The sequence below is a fragment of the Amblyomma mixtum genome, chromosome 5 (genome assembly GCF_055824585.1).
Source record: "Amblyomma mixtum isolate Tamu chromosome 5, ASM5582458v1, whole genome shotgun sequence".
Taxonomy (NCBI): Eukaryota; Metazoa; Arthropoda; class Arachnida; order Ixodida; family Ixodidae; genus Amblyomma; species Amblyomma mixtum.
Window position 1 is genome coordinate 193,783,172 of NC_143016.1, and position 25,907 is coordinate 193,809,078.

Here is a 25,907-nt window from a genome sequence, read left to right on the forward strand (position 1 = left end):
GTGACGTCGTCCAGGTTTCGTAGCAAGGGAGAAGCGCTTAAGTCTGCCTGAAATTTCCCGACATCTAAAACACCTCAAAAGCGGCGAAGTAGCGCATTAACAGAGAGGTCTGTTAGAAAAGTATCCGACGTTCGGCCGAAGAAAAAAAACTGGCATAGCTGGAGCCTTGGAAACCTAATCACTTTCAAAGTAGTCTCCTTGGGACTTCCCACAGTTCTCCCAGCGGTGCTGCCATTGTTGGAAGTATTCCCAAAAGGCCCGTTTTGGAACTCAGTTTAGCTCAGCTGTCGTGGCAGCCATAATCTCCTCTCTTGACTGAAATCGCGCTCCTTTCAATGGCTTCTTGATTTTGGGAAACAGCCAGAAGTCGCGGGGGGCTATATCAGGATAGTAAGGAGACTGTTGAACTACAGGAGTCTGGTTTTTCGCCAAAAATGTCTGAATCAAGTGCGACTAATGTGCAGGAGCATTCTCGTGATGGATGCGCCACTTTCTTGTTGACCTCAAATCCGGTTTCTTGCGCCGCACAGCATCACGTAGGTGACGGAGGACATCCCAATAGTACTCCTTGGTCATTGTTTGACCCTGTGGGGTGCGTACTCGTGGTGTGCCACACAGAGGGAGTCAAAAAAGCAGTCATCATCACTTTCGCATTGCTGCGAAGCCGGTCTGTGATTCATTAGCTATAGCTACTAGTTTCAACACACATTTTCAGTCGGTATTTACAAGAGATAACCTTGAAATGATTACTTTTCCTAGCAACTCTCAATGTTCTGTCGATGATATTTCAATAAGCGTCGAAGGTGTTCTCAACCTCATTCTGAACATAAATGTGAAAAAAAGTAGTGGTCCTGATGATATCCCTAATATATTTCTGCATCGTTACTCTCTTTGGACCAGCCGCTATTTGACTACCATCTTCCAGAAATCGCTATCACCCGCAACCGTCCCCGTAGCCTGGAAGCTTGCAAAAGTTATTCCCCTGTTTAAAGCTAGCAGTACCCAAATCTTGTCCAACTATCGCCCCATTTCGTTAACTTCACACACATGCAAATTACTAGAACATATCATTCATAAGCACATTACATAATTTCTTGAAGCTAACAATATCTTGTGCAAATTTCAGCATGGGTTTCGGCGCGGGCTCAGTACCATTTCACAACTTGTGGAATTCACGCACGACATTGCTAGCTCCCTCGACACGGGCTCACAAATCGACGCTTTATTTATCGACCTTTCTAAAGCTTTCGAAACCGTTCTCCACAGCAAACTTCTTTGTAAACTTAATGCAATACTCAAAAACCCGTTACTGGTAGACTGGATATCAAGCTTTCTTTCTAATCGTACACAGTATGTTTCTTTCAACTCCTGTTCATCTGAAACTGTTAATGTATCATCCGGTGTACCACAAGGATCCGTGCTCGTGCCACTGTTGTTCTTATTATACATTAATGATTTGCAAGAAAATATTATTTCTAAAATTCGGTTGTATGCAGACGATTGTGTGATATACAGTTCAATTAACACCCCTGAGGATCACGCGCAACTAAATCAGTCATTCGTGTCATTCTGCTCATGGTGAGAAACATAGCAAATGCAAATAAACTTTCGTAAATCTGTATACATGTCATTCTCTAATCGCACAATACCATCTTCTTACACCTACTCATTCAAAGATAACTCTCTGAATCAAGTGTCCGAGTACAAATATTTAGGTCTTCTTTTTTCTTCTAACTTGTCCTGGTCAAAGCATATTAACACAATATCCAATATAGCAATGCGGAGGCTCGGTTATCTAAAACGTACACTTAGTGTTGCCCCCCAAGAAATTAAACTGGTAACATACAAAGCTTTAATTCGTCCACTTTTGGAGTATGGGTCAATAATCTGGAATCCTCATAAACAGTCCGATATCAGTAAGCTGGAATCCGTCCAAAGGAAAGCAGTACGGTTTATTTGCCGACGGTATGACAGAAATTTTTCACCTTCATCCACTCTTCCTGCCATAGGCATTTCCCTCCTTTGTACCCGCCGCGACAATGAGTGTTTAAAATATTTTCATGGTATTGTTAATTCATCCCGCTTTGCTTCACTGTCTGAGTATTTGCATTTTTCAGCATCTTCATCTACAAGGAGCTACCACCCATTGAATGTAACACCCATTCACGCGCGCACTGATATGTTCAAATTTAGTTTTTTTCCTCGTGTTATCGAACGATGGAATTCTTTACCCGGTGATATACGCTCCCTGGAACCAAACCTATTTTTCAATGTTGTTGCAAATCTGTGATTAGTCTGTTGCATTTCTGTTCTGTATTTTAATGGTGTTCACTTCTGAATATGTTGTCCCTCTCTGCCTTTTTTTTTCTTCCTCCCACTCCTGCAATAGCCCCATCGGGGCTGCAGTATATGTAATTAAATAAATATAACCTAGTTGAGAAAAACAAATCAAAGAAAGCAGGAACAGATTAAAGATGCTGAGCGAAAATATTTAGAGGGAGACGACGCTATGAACTACATTACGTCTTTTATAGCTGCATCTTTTAGCAACGACAGTGGGGTGATCTCCCCAGGTGAGGCGGCAACACGGGACAGGACAATAGAAAATAGCTTAGAACTGTCTAGTCTTAACTGGAAAAAGGCGCAAGCAAATATTCCTAAAACCACATCTGCAGGGATGGACGAAATTCCAATTAAGCTGCTTAATGAACTTGGCCCAAGAAGCAAGGAAGCGCTGATAAAAGCATTGGAGACAGTCATAACAAATAAGCAAATTCCGCACAGCTGGAGACAGAGCAAAATGGATTAGATTTATAAAGAGAAAGGAGATAAGCTGAACATAAAATCCTTCTGTCCGATTACAATAACATCTTTTATGTACAGGCTAGCAATGCAGGCGGTGAAATTAAAAATGCACTCATGGGTAGAAGGTAATCGCATACCCGGAGAACTTCAGAATGGGTTCAGAAGGGGTAGGTGCTTAAATGATGGCCTGTTCGTGCTTACCCAATCCATAGAAATAGCTAAGGAGGAAAAGAAACCTCTGTATTTAGCATTTCTGGACATAAGCGGTGCATTCGATAACGTGAACAGGGAACTCCTGTGGAGTATATTAAAAGATTTAGGTATCGGTCATGAAGTAATTGATTTTATACAGGAAATCTGCCGAGATAATAAAGTTGAAATTACATGGGAAGGGAAAAAATGGCTGAGGCTTAGCTTAGGTTAAGCCTAGTCAGATGCGAAGCATATTGTCGCCGAGTTGCATATCGAGCACGCCGCTTGGCTAGACGTTCTTCCCGCTCTTCATCAGTCTTTGTAGCACGCCGCAACTTTTGCTTCTCATTCCAACGAGCAGCCCTGTCTCCAGGAGGCATCTCTATCCCGTGTACGCCTAGCAGAGGCAGGCGCACCCCCTTGTATACCGCCGCTCCAGCATCACGTGTTCACTACAGCGCACCTAGCGGCAGAAGCAGGAAACAAATTGGTCGCGACGCCTCGCGCGACGGCGCGAGCTGGGGCCCGGTTTCTCCTATGTCGTTACGTCACGCATCACGTGGTCCTCCTTGGTCGCGACGCCTCGCGCGACGGCGCGAGCTTGGCCCCCGTTTCTCATCTGCTGTGACGTCACGCACCACGTGGTCATCCTTGGCCACGACGCCTCGCGCGACGGCGCGAGTTGGGCCCCGTTTTTCATCTGCTGTGACGTCACGCATCACGTGGTATGACATGGAGGTCACGAAAGGTCAATGGTAACGACACCGCCGCGCTCGAGGAGCTGGATTGGGCTATTTTAGTATGCTTCGCATAAAAAAGTACCACAGTTGTGGGGGTGCACAAAGGTTTAAGGCAAGGTTGTCCTCTATCACCGCTGCTGTTCATGCTTTATGTGATAATTATGGAAAGAAGGCTAGAAGAAAGTAATGTAGGTTATAATCTGTCGTACAGATTAGGCGGAAATGTAGTTGAGCAGCGACTCCCGGGTTTATTGTATGCGTGCGATATTGTGCTGTTAGCAGATAACCCGGAAGATTTACAAACTTTGGTTAATTGTTGTGGAGACAAAGGAGACGCTCTAGGTTCAGTTTTAGCGCAACTAAATCAGGTGTGATAATTTTAAACGATATAACTGATCAGGTGCTTACAATACAAGGCCACCAAATATCCAAAGTGGCCGAATACAAATACCTCGGGATATGGCTAAACGAAGGGCAGATATACACGGAAAAGCATGAACAGTCTCTTAGGGCAAAAGGGCGAAGAGTCGCCGGGATAATAAAGCATAGGTCATTATGGGGGTACAACAAATATGAAGTACCAAGAGGTATTTGGAAAGGAATAATGGTGCCCGGGCTTATTTTCGGCAATGCGGGTCGGTGCTTAAGAGCAGAAGTTCAGTCTAGATTAGACGTCAACAGAGAGCTGTTGGAAAATTAGCACTAGGTGCCCACGGCAAAACCACAAACGAGGCAGTACAAGGGGATATAGGCTGGGCTTCGTTCGAAGCACGGGAAGTTAAGAGTAAAATACTATAAGAAGAATGCATGAGGAAATAGGACGATAACAGGTGGGACTCTAAGGTATTTAAATATTTATGCAGAAAGAGCGTTGACTCAGAGTGGCGGAAAAGAACTAGAAAACTAACCAGTAAGTATGACAAAAGCCAAGAGCCACAGAAACCAAGGGGCACAGGGGATTTTTTAATTTTTATTTATTTATTTTGTGGTGTTGATCAATTTAGAATATTACCGAATATGTTATCGCTTAAAGTAATTGATTAGAAAAGCAGAAGAAAAAACAACCACATGCCGCCGGTGGGATCCGAACCCACGACCTCCGAATTACGCGTCCGGTGTTCTACCTCTGAGCTACGGCGACGGCTGTCAAATCTTCTACTTTCGGGGGTATTTATGTTTACAAGTAACCTAACCTTGAGAGTGTTCATCAGCGCCACCCGCGTTCATAAGCGGCGGACGTAGAACGTCCCGATTTACCGCATGTGTGACGTAGAACGTCATCGAACGCAGAGGGTGGAAGCTGAGTGAGAACCCTCTTATGCTTCCTATGGCGTCAAGGCTGCCAGAACCGAGGCCCTCGCTAAGCAATTAAGCAAACAAGGGAAGGGGATGAGGGGCTCGTTATAAATATGACAGAAGCCAACAGCCACAGAAACCAAGGGGCACAGGGGATTTTTTAATTTTTATTTATTTATTTTGTGGTGTTGATTAATTTAGAATATTACTGAATATGTTATCGCTTAAAGTAATTGATTAGAAAAGCAGAAGAAAAAACAACCACATGCCGCCGGTGGGATCCGAACCCACGACCTCCGAGTTACGCGTCCGGTGCTCTACCTCTGAGCTACGGCGACGGCTGTCAAATCTTCTACTTTCGGGGGTATTTATGTTTACAAGTAACCTAACCTTAAGAGTGTTCATCAGCGCCACCCGCGTTCATAAGCGGCGGACGTAGAACGTCCTGATTTACCGCATGTGTGACGTAGAACGTCATCGAACGCAGAGGGTGGAAGCTGAGTGAGAACCCTCTTATGCTTCCTATGGCGTCAAGGCTGCCAGACCCGAGGCCCTCGCTAAGCAAGGTTTTTTTTCTGCTTTTCTAATCAATTACTTTAAGCGATAACATATTCAGTAATATTCTAAATTGATCAACACCACAAAATAAATAAATAAAAATTAAAAATCCCCTGTGCCCCTTGGTTTCTGTGGCTGTTGGCTTCTGTCATATTTATAACGAGCCCCTCAACCCCTTCCCTTGTTTGCTTAACCAGTAAGTATGCCAGTCATGAGGACGGAGAAAGAAAGAGCATTAAACGACAGGTTAAAAACGCGGAAGTTAAAAATTGGATTAATTCAATGGAAAAGAAACATAGCGTAGAACTATATCGATACTAGATAAGGCAGATCAGGAAAGAACTTTTCTGTGATAACTCCAGAGGCAGTGCCCTACTGTTTGAAGCTAGGTCAGGGTATCTTAGAACGCGCAACTACAAAAAGAAATTTAACGAAGAAGATGACACGTGTGCATTGTGTGGTAGATCTGTGGAAACAATTGAACACCTCATACCCAAATGTGATGTTATCCTATTTGAATAGGTTTCACGCGCAAAAAACAGACAGACACATAGGTAGGTAACAGGACTGGCGCTTCGTCCTGTTATCTACCTATGTGTCTGTTTTTTGCGCCTAAAACCTCTTCAAATATCAACCAAAACCAACTAGCCCAGCAGCAAGTGCTCTTAGGTGATGGTATCCGTCCGGATGTCGATGCAGGCTCAGCCACTCTTCCGGAGGCCATAGGGTCTAAAGATAACAATGGTCATGTAAATACATCTGCAGTGGAAGTTAGCAAAAAGCGATTGGAGGATTGGTGGCTGAAAAGCAGAGGTGTGACATAAGGTTACAAGTGTAGGAAGCCGTAGGTAAAGAAGATTGCGGATCTTAATGAGAATTTACAACACAGTTAAAAAAATAAAGAATGAAAAGCTGAGCATGGTGGCAATTGCTACCACCCCGTTTGAAAGGGGGCGCTCCCGTCCGTCCGTCCATCCATCCATCCATCCATCCATCCATCCATCCATCCATCGATCCCTCCGTCCGTCCGTCCATCCATCCATCCGTCCGTCCGTCCGTCCGTTCGTCCGTTCAACCATCCATCCATCCATCCATCCATCCATCCATCCATCCATCCATCCATCCATCCATCCATCCATCCATCCATCCACCCACCCACCCACCCACCCATCCACCCACCCACTTTCTTGGCCTGCCGTCCCATGGTCAGGGCCTGTAATGCCGTAACAAGGTACCTCCCGTGCCATGACCGCCCGGCAGTGCACATCCTTGTGCATCAAGGTAGCGACTGCTGCAAGAGCTCCGCGCCCCGTTTCCTGCAGCTGCAGGATCAGGCCTGCGGCGGTACTTGGCCCCGCCGCTACTCTGGCAACGGAGAGCTACATCCCCCGCCGGGACCGCTCATTGATCATCGGCCGCACAGTACTTTGCTTAAAGTAACTGGTTCACTTTAATTAGAACTATTTGTATTCTTTCCCCTCACATGCTCGGTCTGGGGCAGTTTTCTTGATCCTCCGGGGCCCCACCTCTGAGGATGCTCGAACTTGCTTGGGGGACTTTTCCCTTCACACGCATCCGACCAAAATTCAAGAAGTAGCTCGTGCGGCCAAAACCAGGGTTAACGCTCACCGCAGAACAAGTTAAATTAAGAGCTCGCGTTATTGCTTCCTATGATGGCTAAGGTCGACACTATTGTACAGCTAGTTGATAAAGCCAGTGGCTTATCAACTAGTGGCGCACCAAACCAGTGGCATTAAAGAATCATTGTAAATTACCTCTGACAGGTTGATAACATTCTAAGAAACCTTGAGAATCAGGACTGAGAACTTGCTGTCTTGTGCAAGAATGTTCAGCCTATTGAACTGAAAATGCACCAGACACAAAAGTGCTTAAAAAAGAGGTCTATTAATTGCACCAGCGTAGTTGGCGGCAACATACGGAAGTGCTTGGTGTGACAGCAGAGGCTCATGAAAATATGCATGACAAGGTGGATGGCCTGGCCAGCGAACTCGAGTTTCTGCATTTACGGAACGGTGATCCTGAAGCTCTGCATCCTCTTCCATCACAGCGAGAGAAAGAATGTAGTGTGCTTGTCCCGTTAGTATCAACCCATCTGAAAGAAAAATGGATTCAGTGTCGGCCACACCTGGCAAGTGAAGCTTTAACTTGATGCCGATGAATAAGCGGTTAACGTGGAGGGCAGGCAAGGAAGCTAAAAAAATAGCTATGCCTTTATGTGGCAGAAAAACAGGCACGTCTCTGTGCGAAAGGCTGAATGCTGTAACACCATTCCCATCGGAGAATAAATTTATCTCAGTAAAATTGACTAATAGCTTCCTTTTGCTCGCTCTTGGAGTAGACTTTCAACGGAATGCCAGTCGTAACATGTGACTGTGTTTATCACAGTTCTAGTTCTTTGCGACTGTGAAATCTGTTGATAGTGTAGCAGCACCCTCTCTAGGCGACTGGAGCGGCCGAAAAAGACGAAGTGCCACGAGCCTCATTCTAGAATGCCCTGGCGGCGAGATGGCACTCGGACGGCAAAGAGGCATTAAAAGGAAACCTGTTCTCGAGTCTGCAAACGTTTTGTTCGGGTCCTTCCTCCCGACGGCGCTCTACAGCTGGTGACTCAGACGTTACCTCTGTGGCCTTTGCTGAGACGAGGTAGAGCCATGGAGGACCACCAGGACCCGCTCTCTACGCAGACCGCGGAACACAGCTCGGTGCCCACTTCGACGCCTCAGGCCCTGGCTCCCCTCTCAGCTGCTGCTGTCCGCCTGCCGCCCTTCTCAGCGCTATGGTATCATCAGGTGGAGGTCCACTTTGATCTCGCCCGCGCCGCGACTCAAGTCACATGAGTCGTAAATGTCGTCTCTACCCTACCTGCGGCTGAAGCAGTCGCCGATCTCCTAGCCTGGTTCCGCTTGAACCCCCCGCGGATCCATACCATCAGCTCAAGGCAGCGCTCCTCGCGCGCACTGCAGCGTCGACGCGAATGCGCATTCAACAGCTTCTGTCCGCTGAGGAGCTTCGAGACCCTCGACCCAGTCCACTGCTCCGTCGCATTGTGCAGCTTCTCGGAGCCCCAGCACAAGCAGTCGACGACACTCTCCTGCGCGAGCTATTCCTCAAGCGTCTGCCGATATTCGCTGCTGCCTCGAATATGTACCTCTCTTATCTCGCCGACTTAGCCGGCAAGTTCCTGAAGACTGGCAACTACTCTCCCTAGGTTGCCGCTGTCTGCTCTTTGAACGTCACCCCTTCTCCACCTCCACCACCCAATAGTTCCTATCCGGACCAGACAACGTCGTCAGCATCTATTGAACAGCTCTGCCAACTCCTCGAGCAGCTAAACTCCACCAGGCCGTCCCCAGCCCGCCGAGAGTCCCGACTGCATCACCGACGGCGCCCATATCTTTTTCCGGTTCCCAAGAACGCCGTTCGTGCTCCCCATGTTGGCTGCCTCTCTATTACTACCACCGCCGATTCTGCGCCAACGCCCGCCACTGCCTATTTCCGCGCTCCTGGGCGGGAGAGATAGAGAAAACTTTATTGTCAGCAATTCGTTGGCGATGTTCTTGGGTACTTCAGCCGGTCCAGGAGGCCGCCATTTTGAGTCCGTCGGCGACCTCCTGCGCTTTTGCCGTGGCCCTGGACTGAACGCCCGGGTCCGGGCTAGCGAGAACAGCTTCCCATTTTTCAAGCGTGGGAGATGTGACTAGATCTGCCAGAGGCGGATCCTCCGTGGAGTTCGACCAGCCGGCCGACCAATAGCGCCGACGAGCGGTCAAGGCATATCGAACCCTGTCGCCTTTTCTGCGTCACCGACGAGACCACCGGCACCACATTCCTGTTGATACCCGTGCTCAAGTCAGTGTCCTAACTGCTACGCGCGACGACTGCACATCGCATTCGCTCACCGATCTGCTCGCCGCGAACGGCACCCGCGTTCCGTTCTGCAAACAGGGCTCTTTGACACTGAAATTGGGTGTCCGTCGCGGCTGCTCCGAAGATCCAGCGTGTGGTCGGCTCGAACCCGCGACCTCCACCAAAAGATGTTACGGGGATGTTACAGGGAAGTCTGTATTCACGGCTGCACTGATATTGCCAGCACTCAGCTCAGGGACTCTAAGGATTCATTCACCAGTCGAGTCCACTGATACGGTAACCAGTTCAATGGCAACAATATTTTAACGAACCGGATAAAGACCCGTCGCAGACATGGAGTGGGACCGTAGAGTTGCTGAGGTTTTATTCCAAGCCCCGAACCCTAGCATGAGTGCTCCTCTCGCAAGCATGACCGCTTCATCCTCGTTGCGGCTTAGCGCGCAGATAGCTTGTGTCAGGTACATGGCAATATGAATGCGCCTATATGCGCATTACGTCAAGGTTATCACGTCGTATACTTAAAGTAGAGATTGTGTGTCTCCAATTTTTTTCCTCGGATTGTTTGTAGCGCTGTATAAACTGCGGCAATGCCTCAGTACAAACGACTTCTATGTTCAGTACCTTATCTGGGCGTTTCACTGCTTGCTCCTTTCTCTACGCTTGTTCGATAGTCACACTAACTAGAGCAGGCGTCCGGTTTGGCCACCGACATGTTGCCACTGGAAGCCCGATAACCGCACCTATGGACTCTTTCTTAAATTTTATCGGTTTGCTTCCGCGCACAACTAAACTTGTTCCTTGTGTTCACATCATTGCACGCAGCCTAAAGATTATTGCGGAAAAATCCGACATGCATGTTGGATTCAGTGTTCCCCACATGCTTAACAAACATTGCAAGCTCAGAAAGCCGTAAGCTTCATTCAAGCAACAGAATTGTGGGGTTTAAACGCATTTAAACCGAGTAGACGGGCGAAAGCATCCTTTTAGCGTGGTTGGCTCATGCTTTTGCTTTTCTGGGCCGTTGGAACGTTCGGCGATAATAGTACACTCAGGCTAAGCTCTGATCGAGCTTACGGTGTTCTGACCTTTTCGTGCCGCAGATACAAGTTGATTAAGATAACGATCTGCAATGCACAGCGCGAGAGTGGGTTGCCAGCGAAGCTGACCTGTTCGCGCTACCGCGGGCTCGAAACGCATTATTTATTTTACTATTGCGATCCGATGGGTAAACCGGCAGTAATATCTGGCGAGGTTTGTGCGTATGTACCATCTGAAATGAACGAATAAAAAGAAATTAAATACATATCGGCGCCTGGGATTCGAACCAGTGGTAGCGAGAACAAATTAGTTTCGTTCGCCTCCGCCCGATAGCACTAGGCTATTGCCACAGCCGAACACGCCTCGCCGTAAACTGCAACACAGCCTCGAGCTATGCATTGCACATCTTCTTCTATATGAATTAATTCTACTGTCCAACTGATATTCGTGTTTTGAGCTATGGGACGGTGGTGACAGAGATGTGCATGTGTTGGCATGGACAACGCTGTGGCAGAAACGAAGTGGAATACACGTTGGCGTGGACTACTTTCTGCAGAAACGCGACACTCGAGCATAGGCCGCAGGCATACATCGGATGAATTGGCACTGAAGATGAAAGAGTTTCAGACGCGCATAACTGCCTCCTTGGGTCAGTGAACATCTACATCCTCTTCTACATCCTCCTCAACAGTGCTTCCAGAAACATGGCGGTGGCGTCCACCTGCAAAAAAACGGGTGCTTCCGCACGATATTTCGTGCTTAGCGATGCTAAATGCCAGCAATTGTTTTATCTGTTTATTTAGGTCAGGTGTCAGCGATAACGGCTTTCACGGCTTTGGTCGTGATGCAGTGCTTTCGCTCTAAAATGCAGTCTAACACACCACTTAGCAAGCGTTGAGTGCAAAGATTGCATTTTCTTTTGCTTACAGTTGCCTGGTGCCGAGAGACCGGGCGCTACATCAACGACCGGTTGCACGAGGCCAACGCCATTGTGCGAAATTCGAACAGTGCTTTTTTTTTTTCTAAAACGGGGCAAAATCTTCGCAAAACAGTGCGGACTAACACGTGAAACTACGGAAGTACAAAAGATAGCACCACTTGACAGTAACTGGTTTTGTTCGCAGTCCATCTCATTATAAGTAACACAGCTTTCGTATTTATCGCCCAGAAACCATGTGCCTTCTTTTGATACTGTCATCGCACTCTTCAGGAAAGGGCTTAAAACGCGTGTGGGCTTAACTGAATAAATCAGTTGCAAGTAACGCTCGTCTTTGTCTTCCTGCGTGCATGTGAATTTTTTTCGCCATCCGCATGACGTATATGTAGCGACTAACCCGATTCGTCCCCAATCTGGTTTCCAGCCTTCATCCTTATAAAACAAACCACCATTTCCTACTCCTCGTGCACACTTGCAAAGACACCATCTTCACTGTGATCTAATGGAGCCATGCTTAACGTTATGCAATTCAAGCGCAACGCACTCCACCACCTGGATTCAAGACATAACATCCTAAGTAGAACACTGTACGGCCTGGAAGAGTTTTTTTTTTGTGTGCCGTCATCTTTAGGATAAGCTTTCACTGACCTAGTACTCTGTAGGACATGCGAATGAATTCCAGATGAAAACATTTCTTGCTTTTCAGTCAGAGACGCAATACAAAAGTCCGCTTTATTATGTCGGCACACTTTATTAGTCCGTCATGTACCGCATGATGATCGAAAAAGGATTATTGTTATTAGTATTATAATTAATATTACTAGATACAAAATTCAGTAGGCTCCTTGGTTAACCTAAAACTGAAATGTACTAGACTTCAAAAGTACACTAGTGAAGGAGGAACGAAAGGTCTATCCGGAAAGAGACAGCAACTGAAAAGAAGAAATGCCTTTGTTACTACTCTGCCCGTACTGAAACTAGGGACACAGAACTCCAAGAGCGAAATTTTACTTCCTCTCAGTTGAAAAGGCGTTGCAGAAAGATCACTACTTGTTATACACGTTTAGAACCGAGAACTGGAGTCCCCCGGCAAGGCACTCCTCGCTGTGATATGGAGGCGCACCGTATTATTTATCTCCTTGTGGGGTTCAGGTCCACTCAGATTAGCTGCCAGTTTTCAAAGATCAGCTCCAAACAGGAATAAACAGCGTGACGCCTTCCCCAACGCAAAAGGAAGTCGTCTACGGAGGAGACACTTCCGGCGTCGGCCCTGCCGGCGTGGACGTCACCTCGCGTCGGGACGTGCGTGGCCGGAACACTCCGTCGTTGTGCGGAAGGTCGTGAGTGGCTGCCGACGGCCTGTGCTCCGGCTGCGCAGACAGCAGCAAGTAGGCGGCCAGGAAGCCCGCGTAGTACAGGCAGACCAGCGCAAGGACGGACACCACCACGCAGTACTTGAGCGCGCGGTGCTCGTCGACCCTGCGCCGCAAGAACAATGCACCGCGCAACAGCGAGAGCATCGGTTAAAGGCCGAGTTGGCAGCGAAACTGCACGCACCAAAAGACGTATAGACTGTTGTATCGCATCGCGACGTCTGCTCGTGGCTTGTCACGTTCGCCATGCCTTGCTGCTCATGCACCGGCGTCTCGCCAAATGTATTTAACCCCGTGCGGATGTCATGCACGGTAGTCGTCGGTTCGAGGCTCTGGTGAGCACCTCGTAAAACAGCGTCCTATTCCCTGCCCGGTGTCTGGTTACTCGGCATCTGGTTACAACATAGACGATACGTGATCGGCTGCGGCAATCAGCGAACAGCGACGCTTAGCAGTTCGCGCCGCCGCGGGTTGTAATCTCAGTCGCGGCAATGTTTATTTATTTATTTATTTATTTATTTATTTATTTATTTATTTATTTATTTATTTATTTATTTATTTATTTATTCATTTATTTATCTAAGGTCAACGCCGTCCGCAAAGTCTGCAACGAAATTTCATTAAGAAAGGATGTCGGACAGGGAGACATTTCTCGCCAATGCTCTTCAGCGCCTCTTTACAGGAGGCCCCCAGAGGCCTGGATTGGGAAGAGTTTTGGATAAGAGCTAATGTAAAATACCTAAGTAATCTGCGATTCGCACACGACATTACCTTGCTAAGTCACTCAAGAGATGAAGTGCAAAACATGATGAATCAGTTAGACAGAGAGAGAAGTACTTTGGGTCTAAAAATTAATATCCAGAAAACCACAATAATGTTGATCAGTCTCGGAAGGGAAAAGCAGTTTAGGAGGGTAGATGTGTAGGCCAGTTGGTGAGACATGAAGGAGCTAGACACCGCAGCGGACACGGGACCGAGAAAGAAGACGACACAGGGCGGTACTTGCAACTAAAATTTTATTTGAAACTTCATGGCTTTATAAAGACCGAGGCACGTGTGATCTTACAATCGGGTAAAAAAGGATGAATGAAAAGCAACAGATAACAACACCTAACTGACAACTATGCACAGGAAAGATATGCGAGTCACAATGTACAGAAATCAGATTTTAAACCTTATGCAATGCTCATCATGCGAGTAACAATCTACATATACCAGAAGTGTTAAAAACCGTCGACCGCATGTGGAAGCATGAAAACCACAAGACAAAGGAAGAAAAAGAACGTCAAAAGGAAGCCACCCAACCTGTTACCTGTCAAGGAAACCCAGTTCTTTTTGGAGGATGGAAACCGAAGGCGAACTAACGCATTCATCCGGTTGCGAGCGCAAGATGGCAATGGCCTCTACAATCTCTCTCTCAAGCTGCCCCTTCCTTCTTCCAACAATCTGGGTCTGGCTGAACTGAGGGCAACAACCCCGACACTTGCGGCAATGAACAGGCAGATTCGAACCCCCCGCCTCCCCCACGGAACGCGCATGTTCTCTCAAGCGATCATTTCAGCACCTACCGGTTTGTCCAATATAAAAACGCCCACAACTGAGGGGGATCTTGTAGATTACCCCTGTTGCACATGCGACACGCTTATTTTCTTCAAAATGTTTCTTGCCGCAAGTTCCTCGAATCGAATCCCCCTTTCCCACTAGATTGCATAATCTAGAGAGCTTACAGGGTGCCGAAAATACAATGTCGATGCCATATTTGCCTGAAATCTTTTTGAGATTATGTGAAACCCTGTGCAGGTAGGGAAAGACTTCCACTTTTTTCTGGCCGACTGGTTCTTGGGAAGCAACTTTTTTCTTTTTACTGAGCTTATTGGCCACTGTTTCAGCAACCGCAGTTAACAGAAACCTCGGGTACCCTGCCTTTTCCAACCGCTCTACTTGAAGGGAAATACTGGACTTCAACATATGAGTGCATGATTTTAAAACTGCGGATCTAAAACAGGAGGAGGCAATACCCCGCTTTACCACATTGGAGTGGGAGGACTCAAAAGGCAGCAATGCTTTCTTTGACCTAGGTTGGAAGGCCCAGCACACATGATCACTTCTGTTAAAAGATAACTTTAGCAGTTTACAATTCGTAACGAAGTGATGAAAGTGGCAATAGAATCTGTCTACTTAAGGCAGGTAGTGACCGCAGATTCTAATCACGAGAGCGAAATAACTAGAAGATAACTCTTGGCAGTTTGACACTACCCCTCAAGAGAAAAGTATATAACAGCTGTATCTTACTGGTACTAACCTATAGAGCAGAGTTGTGGAGGCTAACGATAAGGGTTCAACGTAAGTTAGGGACAGCGCAGCGACCTATGGAAAGAAGAATTATAGACGCAACGTTAAGAGACCTGAAGACGACCGAGTGGGTCGGGGATCAAAAAGAGCTTAATGATATCTTAATCGAAATCGATAGGGGAAAATGGGCTTGGGCAGGATATGTAATGCGAAGGCAAAATAACCGATTTTCCTTAAAAATAACGGACTCGGTTCAAGAGAAGGCAACCGCAGCGGGGGTCGGCAGAAAGTGAAGTGGGCGGATGCGATTAAGAAGTTCGTGGGGATCGGGTGGGCGCACCTTCCACAGGCCAGGGTTAACTCGAGAGATATGTGAGAGGCATTTCTGCTGCAGTGGGCGTAGTTCGGCTGATGGTGATGATGAAAGTAAAAGCTTCAGCGGTGAATCTACCCTAGGAGCTTTGGTCGTGAAGTAGAGCTTCCCTCTAAAACTTCAGAGGGCTCATAAGACTGCTTATGCGTTGTGAAAGAAAAATCGTTAGTGCGACATTAGCGTTAGACCCCTATGCAGGTTGCGCGCTGAGAAATGAAACGAAGTCACGCCTCCGAAAGCTGAATCCACGATCATCTGAGGGAAACACTCGGGCACTGGGTTCGAATAAGTGTTTTGACCTAGCCTTCAGCTTGACAGAGACGCATGGTCTATGCAAAGAGAAATCGTATGGCACCACCCGCAGCGGATAAGAGTTAATGGAGAATACCTGAGTGATCTGCGATTCGCTGATGACATTGAATTGCTAAGCCACTCAGGACATGAACTGCAAGGCATGATCAATGAGTTAGGCAGGCAGAGCAGAACGGCGGGGCTAAAATTAACATGCAGAAAACCAAAGTAATGTTCAACAGCCTAGGAAGGGAACGGCAGTTCGCAATTGGTAGCGAGGGGCTGGAAGTAGTAAGATAATATGTCTACTTAGGGCAGGTGAGAGTGGGTGAGGGAACAAAGACAGGTTAATGACGTCCTAGATGAAATCAAAGGGAAGAAATGGGCTTGGGCAGAGCATATAATCCGAAGGCAAGATAACCGCTGGTCCTTAAAGGTAACGGAGTGGATTCCGAGGGAAGGCAAGCGTAGCAAGGGGCGGCAGAAAGTTAGGTGGACAGATAATATTAAGAAGTTTGCGGGGATACGATGGCCGCAACTGGCAAAGGAGAGTTCATTGTAGAGGCATGGGAGAGGCCTTTGCCCTCCAGTGGGCGTAGTCAGGCTGATGATGATGATGATGATGATGATGATGATGATGATGATGATGCAGGAAATGAAATTTTTACAACTGTGGCCATTGTGCTTTTTCTCAGCATGAAAAAAAATGCAATTCTCTTTATTTTCCAAAATATTTGCAATCTGTTGGCAATACTTTCCGAAGGCCGTAATTGGCATTGCAATTGAATTGCAGTGGGCACAGCGGACGACCGCATTTAGGCATGTTGCCTTACGACTCGCTCTTCTGTTTTGCACATGGTGCTTGTTATTTAACTACAATTAGAAATGACTGCTGCAGTCTTTTCTTCCTGCTGTGCCCACAACGCTGTGTTATCATTGCCCAAGACGTCTTTTGTGTTTTTCGTACTGCTTTTATGTAGTGGCATTGAATCTAACCCTGGACCTAATAATTCCAATGAACAAAGGTCAGAACTATTTAACTTGCAGCAACATAGCATAGTGGGCGAGTTGGTATTGCATCTTTAAGGAACGAAACAGCGCACCTAAAACGAAGGACCAAGAAAAAGAGAGACACGAACACGCGCTGACTGACTGTTTTAATCGGAAAACCACATATAAATAATCTCTAATCGCTGCGTCACAGCCTCACGTCGTCATCGCAAACTACTAACATAAAAAGAAAGGAAAAACCATTGGCGAAAGGTAAGCACCTACAGGCTCCCACGCTTTTCCAACAGATATATCTCGCGCTTAGACAAGGCTATCGAGGTGCTGCTCACACATGAGTCAACTTCTGTGCAGATATGGCACGCCTCTACTACTTCCCGTACCAGTTGTTCTTTATGGCGATACAGCACAACAGTGTTGTCAAAGTACGGAGTGCATAGGCAGGATTTGCAATGTGCAGCCAGTTTTGACGAACCGGAGCCACGCAAATAATTAGCGTGTTCCAAAAGGCGTTAGTTGAGGCACCTGCCTGTTTGACCCACGTAGAAATGGCCACACGAGAACGGAATCCTGTAAACGACTCCAACTCTGCACTGCACAAACTGAGTGGCATGACGCACTCCGCACCCTTCTGTGGCGTTGCCGTTTTCTTTCTTGCGTTTCACTGAAGCCGGAACCTTGCTCAGCTTATTAGGCGCTGAAAACAAGACATGCAGAAAGTTGGGCGAGTTGGTAATACATGTTGAACTTAGAAAAGCGCAATAAAAAGACAGGGACAAGAAGAAGACGAAGCACGCAGGACAAACGCTTGTCCTGCGTTTCCTGCAAAGCTGCAGTTTTTGGATGTGAACTTCAAGTTTCAAAGGAACCATGTATGTTGGCGTTACGCACCAAGAACGCAAAAGCCACTTCTTGATTTTTATTCAAATCATTCCAAGCTGGTCAAGAACGGGATCGCCATGGCGTGCCTTGGAGCGGCAATTAAGAAGTCATGCTTGCATGAAGTTGGTTCAAGCTTTGACACACAATGGTCTCGTTGCAGAGCAGCAGGTTTTCCGGAAGAGGTGTTAGTGTCAACGTGCAACAGGCTACTCTTGAAAATGAAAACAAAGAAAGAAAAAGTATCTGAAAATGACACTGGAAGTAAGAACAAAGGGGTGGTGGTCCCATATGTGCATCGGCTGTCTCACAGATGGAAGAAGATAGCGGCGAAGTTTGGGGGCAAGGTCTTGTTTTCAGCGCCTAATAAGCTGAGCAAGGTTCCGGCTTCAGTGAAACGCAAGAAAGAAAACGGCAACGCCACAGAAGGGTTCGGAGTGCGTCATGCCACTCAGTTTGTGCAGTGCAGAGTTGGAGTCGTTTACAGGATTCCGTTCTCGTGTGGCCATTTCTACGTGGGTCAAACAGGCAGGTGCCTCAACTAACGCCTTTTGGAACACGCTAATTATTTGCGTGGCTCCGGTTCGTCAAAACTGGTTGCACATTGCAAATCCTGCCTATGCACTCCGTACTTTGACAACCCTGTTGTGCTGTATCGCCATAAAGAACAACTGGTACGGGAAGTAGTAGAGGCGTGCCATATCTGCACAGAAGTTGACTCATGTGTGAGCAGCACTTCGATAGCCTTGTCTAAGCGCGAGATATATCTGTTGGAAAAGCGTGGGAGCCTGTAGGTGCTTACCTTTCGCCAATGGTTTTTCCTTTCTTTTTATGTTAGTAGTTTGCGATGACGACGTGAGGCTGTGACGCAGCGATTAGAGATTATTTATATGTGGTTTTCCGATTAAAACAGTCAGTTGTAAGTCAGCGCGTGTTCGTGTCTCTCTTTTTCTTGGTCCTTCGTTTTAGTTGCGCTGTTTCGTTCCCTAAAGAACTATTTAGGCAGTTGCTTACAGCTCTTTCCAAGTGAAAAGCAGAGATTGTAGCCCTCAGAACACAACAGGGGAATTCGTAAAAAAACAATTTCTGACTTAAGCGCTTTGCGGATTTCGAAAAACAAACAGAACGTATTCATAACATGTAATGCAGAATTCACGCCTTGCAGTCAAAATTGGTTTATGTGAGAGATTGCAGTAGATGCTCCAATTTACACGTTTTTGGTGTAAGCGAGGAACCAGATGATAAAGAATCCGATCTAAAACGGAAGATTCTAACTAGAATCTTCTCATAAGTACTTGATGTCAGTTGTACTTCTTTTCGCTACAATTCATCGTTTAGGAAAGCACACTGTCAACAGGCCTGCGATGATATTTTCCCAAGATTACGATGAAAGCCAAAAATCCTTAAAACGCACACAAGGTCAAAGGAAAAAATGTATCTATTCAGAAAGACTGCTCGAATGAAACCCTCAGGAAACGAAAACTATTATGGATAAGTGTTAAAGCTCAGAGAGATAGCAAAATTAAGATTACCTTAATCAATGATGAGTTGCTCGTTGCAGGCGAAATATTTTCGTGGGATGATAACACTAGCACAAGGGTGAAACTGCCATCGCAGAGCACACGAAAGAGTGAATGACGTCGTGCATGGAGCATGAAGGAATTACGACTTGTAAACATAAATGTGCGGAGCATAATCAACAAGTGCAAACAGCTTGAGGTACTTCTTGGCTAAAATCCACATGTCGTGATCATCAATGAGACGTGAGTCCGCGAAGAAATAGATAATAAACACGTTTTTCGTCCAACTTGTGAAATATATCGACCTGACAGATTATTAAGAGGCGGCGGAGTGGCGGTTCTGGTTAAAAACAATATTCATGCGACTTTAACTCGTCAAATCGATAACCATGAAAGCATTTTCCTTTAGCTATATTTCAGGGGCAGTTCTATTTTTCGATTTGCTGTTTTACCGAGCTCCAGATTCTCCTCTTCAGTTTCCACGCAATTTGGCTTCAGTTTCTTCAGTTTCCAAATATAAAAACGTATTTCTTGTCGGTGATTTTAACTTACCTGGCACTGATTGGGATTTGGCCTCATGTAACTCACAACAATGCGCAAGTACTGAACATTTCTTTGTTAATATGTTGTGTCACAATTTGAAACAGGTAGTAGGACAAGCTACACGTATTCATGGCTCGTCTGCCTCCGTTCACGACTTGATTTTTGTGAGCCGCTCTCTTGAAGCGTTTGCTGTTTCGATCCACCAAGGATTGTCTGGTCATGAGTTTGCGTTTCACATGCTATTTTGTCGCTGATAAACGTGCCGTACCATCGAAAATCGTTCTTGCAAAAGACTTATCGCGTGCCAGGGGTGGGAGTGTATTAAAATATTTAGATCTGTGTCTTAGCAGCTTTGACGGAGCTAATACATCTGAACTCTGGTCTAAGTTTAAACTCGTGTGCACATATTGTATCAACCGATTTATTCCAACAAGAGGCAAAAATACTGGCAAATCTCATACTTGGATTATGAGAGAAATCTTGTGTCTCAAAATAAAACTTAAAAGCTTAAGAAGAGCACGTGTCTCTCGCAACATCATTCAAATGAAGCAGGCTTCTTTGGCCAAACTTGTTGTGGCTGCTAAGCGACATCACTTTAAAAACGTTTTGCCAAGTTTCATTCGTAACACCACCCAAAATTTAGGAATTTTTTAAGCAAACAAAAAATCCTTGCCAGCGATGATGCATGAAAGCATATTGCTCACCAACAAAAAAAGATATTGCTGACAAGTTGAATCAATACATTCATAGTGCATTTTCTTACCTACCAAAAATTATACAACCTCGTATTTTTGGGTTGCTATAGAATCTTAAAACAAAAGCAACTCCTGGGCTGACGAAATACCTAACCGCCGCCGCGGTGGCTGAGTGGTTATGGTGCTCGGCTGCTGGCCCGAAAGACGCGGGTTCGATCCCGGCCGCGGCGGCTAGAATTTCTTTTGGAGGAGAAATTCTAGAGGCCCGTGTACTGTGCGATGTCAGTGCACGTTAAAGAACGCCAGGTGGTCGAAATTTCCGGACCCCTTCACTACGGCGTCTCTCATAGCCTTAGTCGCTTTGGGACGTTAAACCCCATAAACAAACAAACAAGAAATACCTAACTCATTTTACATCGTTATGCTGAAATGGTTTCGTACTTTCTTGCCATCATTTTTCGTGCTGCCGTTTTGTCTTCAAGTCTACAACCCGAATGGAGGGTGGCCCGTGTCGTTCCCAAACACAATACAGGTGATTCCCCATTGTTTAATAATTACCGTGCCATACCGTTGACCTCTTCAAGCTGCAAACTTCTTGTACATATCATAGCTAATTGCATTCAAACATTTCTACATGACAACACCAAATTATCGGTTTCCGAGCGTAGATTTCGCAAAGTCTTTTCTACGGTACCTAAACTCACACCAGTAATTCACAATTTCAATCAGGTTCTTGACAATTCCGGCCAAGTAAACGTCATATTTCTAGATTTTGAGAAAGCTTTTTTATTTAGTTCCGCAGAGTAAATTTATCCATAAACTTGAAACTATTGGTCTGGCTACTTTTGTTGTTAACTGGTTTTCTGCTTATTTACCTAACCGATTTCAATATTTTAGTATCGATGGTCACTGTTCTAACAAACTTCCAGTCACTTCTGGTGTCTCGCAAGGCAGTGTGCTTGTGCCACTACTGTTTCTGCACGGATTCTGCAAAGCAGCACGGAAGCAGCACGGATTCTGCAATGTTTTCAGCCCACACGACGCATTCGCCTAATCTGGACGCCGCGGTGGCTCAGTGGTTATGGTGCTCGGCTGCTGACCCGAAAGACGCGGGTTCGATCCCGGCTGCGGCGGCTGAATTTCTTTGGAGGAGAAATTCTAGAGACCCGTGTACTGTGCGATGTCAGTGCACGTAAAAGATCCCCAGGTGGTCGAAATTTCCGGAGCCCTCCACTACGGCGTCTCTCATAGCCTTAGTCGCTTTGGGACGTTAAACCCAATAAACTAAACCAAACCAAACTACTGTTTCTTATATATATTAATGAAATTACCGACATCATCACTCATTCTGCCCAGATTAGGTTGTCTGCCGACAACTATTCCTTTTAATGAAGTTCCAGGTGACCAGAGTTTACTTATTTATAACCCACAAATTATTACTTAATTGTGCGTTACATGAGGCATGAAACTAAATGCTTAGAAGACAGTTTTCATGAAGATCACTAATAAAAAAACAGTCATTCCTTTTCATCTAAACTTCCCACCCGGGAGCTCTCAGAAGTCAAAGCATATAAGTACCTCGGAGTAACACTAACAAATACTCTTAGTTGCAATAAACATATTGACACCATATGCTCTTCGTTTCTCAATCTCTGTTTTCTTAGGCACCAGTTACAACAAGCTCTCCCTAACGTTAAGCAGTTGGCATACTGCACCATGATTAGACCAAAACTTGAGTATGCATGCACTGTTTGGGATCCTCACACAGACTAATATTACTGCCCTAGAAAGAATTCAGCGCAAAGCTGTTCGGTTTATATTTTCTAAATATCGCACCAATGACTCACCGTCTGCACTATTGTTTCAACATCACGTACATGCCTGCACACATCAAGGTAATGTTTGAATTTGAACATTTGAGCCGCAGCAGTGGCCTAGTGCAATAAAGAAAAAAAAAAGCAGCAGTGGCCTAATGGTCTGAGCATCCGCCTCTCTTGCAAGAGATGCGGTGTTCGATCCGCCCTGCCGCCTGATACCCGCCAGTGATCCAATGGGTACAAACGTTCCCCTGGTCTGGTGCTCGGCTTATTTAGGGTGAAATGCTTGGGAAATGGGTCTTTGACCCCACCTTGAGTAGCAGAAAAATTATTTGTGCCATGGCGCTCTTTCGACGCAGAAGCCCTTGCGCCATTAAAATCCATCATGCTAAACATTTTTATTTTTGTGAAAGGAGGCCATACTGCTAGCGCAGTGAACAAAACTACCACCATACTCTAAGCCAGATTGAGATTTATTTGTTTATTATACCCTCAGGGTACAAACGTCCATTATAGAGGGGAGGGGCGGATGCAAAGCAATACACATTGTGCACAAAAAGTTATTAGTAAAAATTATGCACAATCTCTGTAAAACCAGTACAAAAACAAAAGTAAGCACACAAAAAGAATGAAAAGAACAAAAGTACAAACGGTAAATTTTGGAATCGGTTAATAAATACAGAAATATATGACAAAAAAAAACAAATATAAAACAAGGAATACAGTTCCTAATAAACAAACAGCCATAATGGGAGTATGAACGCCGTCTATGAAAGCCATGACGATATCAGCACCAGCTATGAAAAGAAGCTCTGTACTGCGGATTTAAGTTCTCTATTTCAGATATACTAGTTAGTGATGGAGATAGGTTATTAGTCATTGCTTATCCGAGGAGAAAATTAGTATGAATATGCAAGCGTATTTCAGTGTGGAAAATGCACCTTTTTGCTTTGGTCATGGCGAGTTGAAATGTATGACGGTGGTTGAACCCAAAGATGCAAGGTTCTGTTATGGTAGCATATTTTATGAAAAAGAGACAGGCGAGACAGCTTTCTTCGGGCCGATAAAAGTGGTACTTGTAAGTAGGTTTTCATATTAGTAACACTAGCGGTCATCTGGTAGTTGTTTAAGATAAACCGGGCTGAGCGGTTTTGTATTGCCTCAAGAGAATATATGAGTGTTATGTGACCGCGATCCCAAACAGATGACGCGTATTCAAGTTGTGGACCAATGTAAGTTGTGTACGATACTAATTTTAATGGTGATGATGCAAGGCAGAAATTTCGGCGTATATATCTAAGGGTGTTACTGGCTTTAGAAGTGATGTAATTGACATGCGATTTCCAAGATAGATTATTGGTAATGAGAACTCCCAGATACTGGTATGATGTCACCGATTCTATTGAGGCGTTATATATGTGGGACTTATGTGTTTAGTGCGCGATACCCTCATTGATTTGCATTTGTTAATATTTAATTGCATACACTGTGCATTACAAGATTCCATAATATTATTGAGGTTATTCTTAATTAATAGAGTGTCTGAGGCATCAGTTAGTTTACGGTATAAAACACAGTCGCCTGCAAAAGGAAAATTTTGGAAGAAACGTGAGAAGGTAAGTCATTTATGTAAATCAGGAATAAGAGAGGACCTAGAACTGACCCTTGCGGAACGTCGGATTGAACTGGCGCCGAGGGTGAGTTCACTTCATTGGTGGTTACAAACTGAACGCGAGATATGAGGAAAGCATTGGTAAGCACAGGGGATGAAAGTACTTTGAAACAGTACTTTGGAACAAAGGTGAGGTGGTACTGATTTCCCAGAGCTTGTGAGTAGTGATAAGCCGTCCTGATTAGTACCTCCTCGTATAAGATTCCAAAAACGTTTTGGATTAGTCGCTAATAATTGTGAAAGAGTAGTGTTAAAAATGAAAATTTAGCTGACCTTAAGGAAGTATTATAAGTCTTTGCCGCTTTTTTGTAGCTAGCCAAGCTGTCGGTTTTGACGACTGTTTAGCTGAATGGAATAAAACGCTTTTTCGTTAGTGAAAACGCTTTTTTTGTTGGATAACCTGTTTAAGTACGTGTTCTACCAAGGGGCTTTACTGCTGGTGTAGGAGGTTCTAAGGGGGACGTGTCGGCTGATTAATTCTGAATTTTTTTCCCTGAACATGCGCCAGTTAGTTTCTATGGGCCGATCCTGACGGAGTGACAAAAAACATCTAAAAATGAGCAGAGCTCGCTGTTGATGGTGGTGTAATCAGCCTTGTTATAATCACGAAATTTTCTTTTCTGTCGGCTAATTTTTGTTTGAGTCACAGTTAGCGTGACGTGTAAGATATCATGATCGCTCAGCACGGGCAGGTGTGAAACCGCAGATAAGTTATCCGCTGATGACGTAAGAATAAGGTCAAGTAGTGATGTTGTGTTTTGCATTACACGTGTGGGAAGACTAACAATCTGTGATAGGCTGAAATCTGAACAAATGGAAATAAACAACTTGGATTCAGTGGACGAAGCGGTAGAAAAGGGGTTGTTATGTGACCAGACAATATTCGGAAAATTGAAGTCGCCTAAGAGCAAGATTTCAGCTGCAGGGAAACGGGTGCTAATATGATTTAAGGAATCGTGTAGGTTATCCCAAAATGATGTGTCAGTCGGGGGGGATCAGTAACATGCACCTAGGATTAGTTTTTCAAAATTAATATTTATGCAGCACCAGATTAGCTCCTAATTCGTAGCAATAGGTACTAGAAAGCAGTCAATACACTCATTAATAGCAATTAGGACACCGCCAACAACTCTGCCCGTTCGGTCACTGCGGAAAACAACATATCGGTTTTCACATTTAAACAATTCATTATTCGTTATTTGCTATTTAGCCAGGATTCCGTTATTACAATGATATCAGCGTTACAGTCATCGATCATAGTGCATACCTCATACTTTTCTGGATAAAGGCTGCGAATGTACTTAATGGGTGTTTCAAGACAGGAGAAATACCATCAGGTCTGAAGATCTCATTACTACGACCCATCTACAAGTCGGGAAAAAAGACAGATCAAACAAATTACAGACCAATTGCCATACTACCAGTCATTAGCATCCTGATGGAAAAAATTGTGCACCAATATATGACATGTTTTTGTGACAATTATTCTTGTTTGAGTACTACACAGTATGGTTTCATTCGTAATATTGGTGCGGTTGAGCTTCTCGAAGATTGCTGTGATTTTATCAATGGTAACTTGGATGTTAATCAATGTGTTTTTGGGTTGTTTTTGGATTTATCGAAAGCATTCGATACCGTGGAGCACTCTGTTTTGTTAAGTAAGTTGGAAAGTATTGGATTCCGTGGTCCATACCAACAATTTTTTGCAAGTTATTTGTCACAGCGTAAGCAAGTAGTGAAAATTAAAGAATCATTTAGTGCTTTTTCTGATATTCAGTACGGCGTTCCACAAGGTTCTGTTTTGGGACCCTTTTTGTTTAATATTTATGTAAATGATATGGTTAACCTTACATTAAATGCAAAATTATTTCAGTATGCTGATGATACAGCTTTAGTGATATCCCATGAATCTAGCCCACTCGCACTGAAATTACTTCAGTACGATATCAATAAAATAGTAGACTGGCTATCTGGAAATCAAATATACATC

At 45.1% G+C, this 25,907-nt stretch overlaps 1 protein-coding gene across 1 annotated transcript in view; it reads right to left on the reverse strand.

Annotated features, from left to right (window-relative positions):
• Nucleotides 1-12,695: 12,695 nt before the first annotated feature.
• LOC149345310 (uncharacterized) overlaps nt 12,696-25,907 on the reverse strand; it is a 67,997-nt gene continuing 54,785 nt past the window's right edge. Inside the window, exon 6 of the mRNA XM_089547400.1 lies at nt 12,696-12,933. Within this exon, the coding sequence (XP_089403526.1) occupies nt 12,696-12,933 (238 nt within the window). The remainder of the gene's footprint in view (nt 12,934-25,907) is intronic.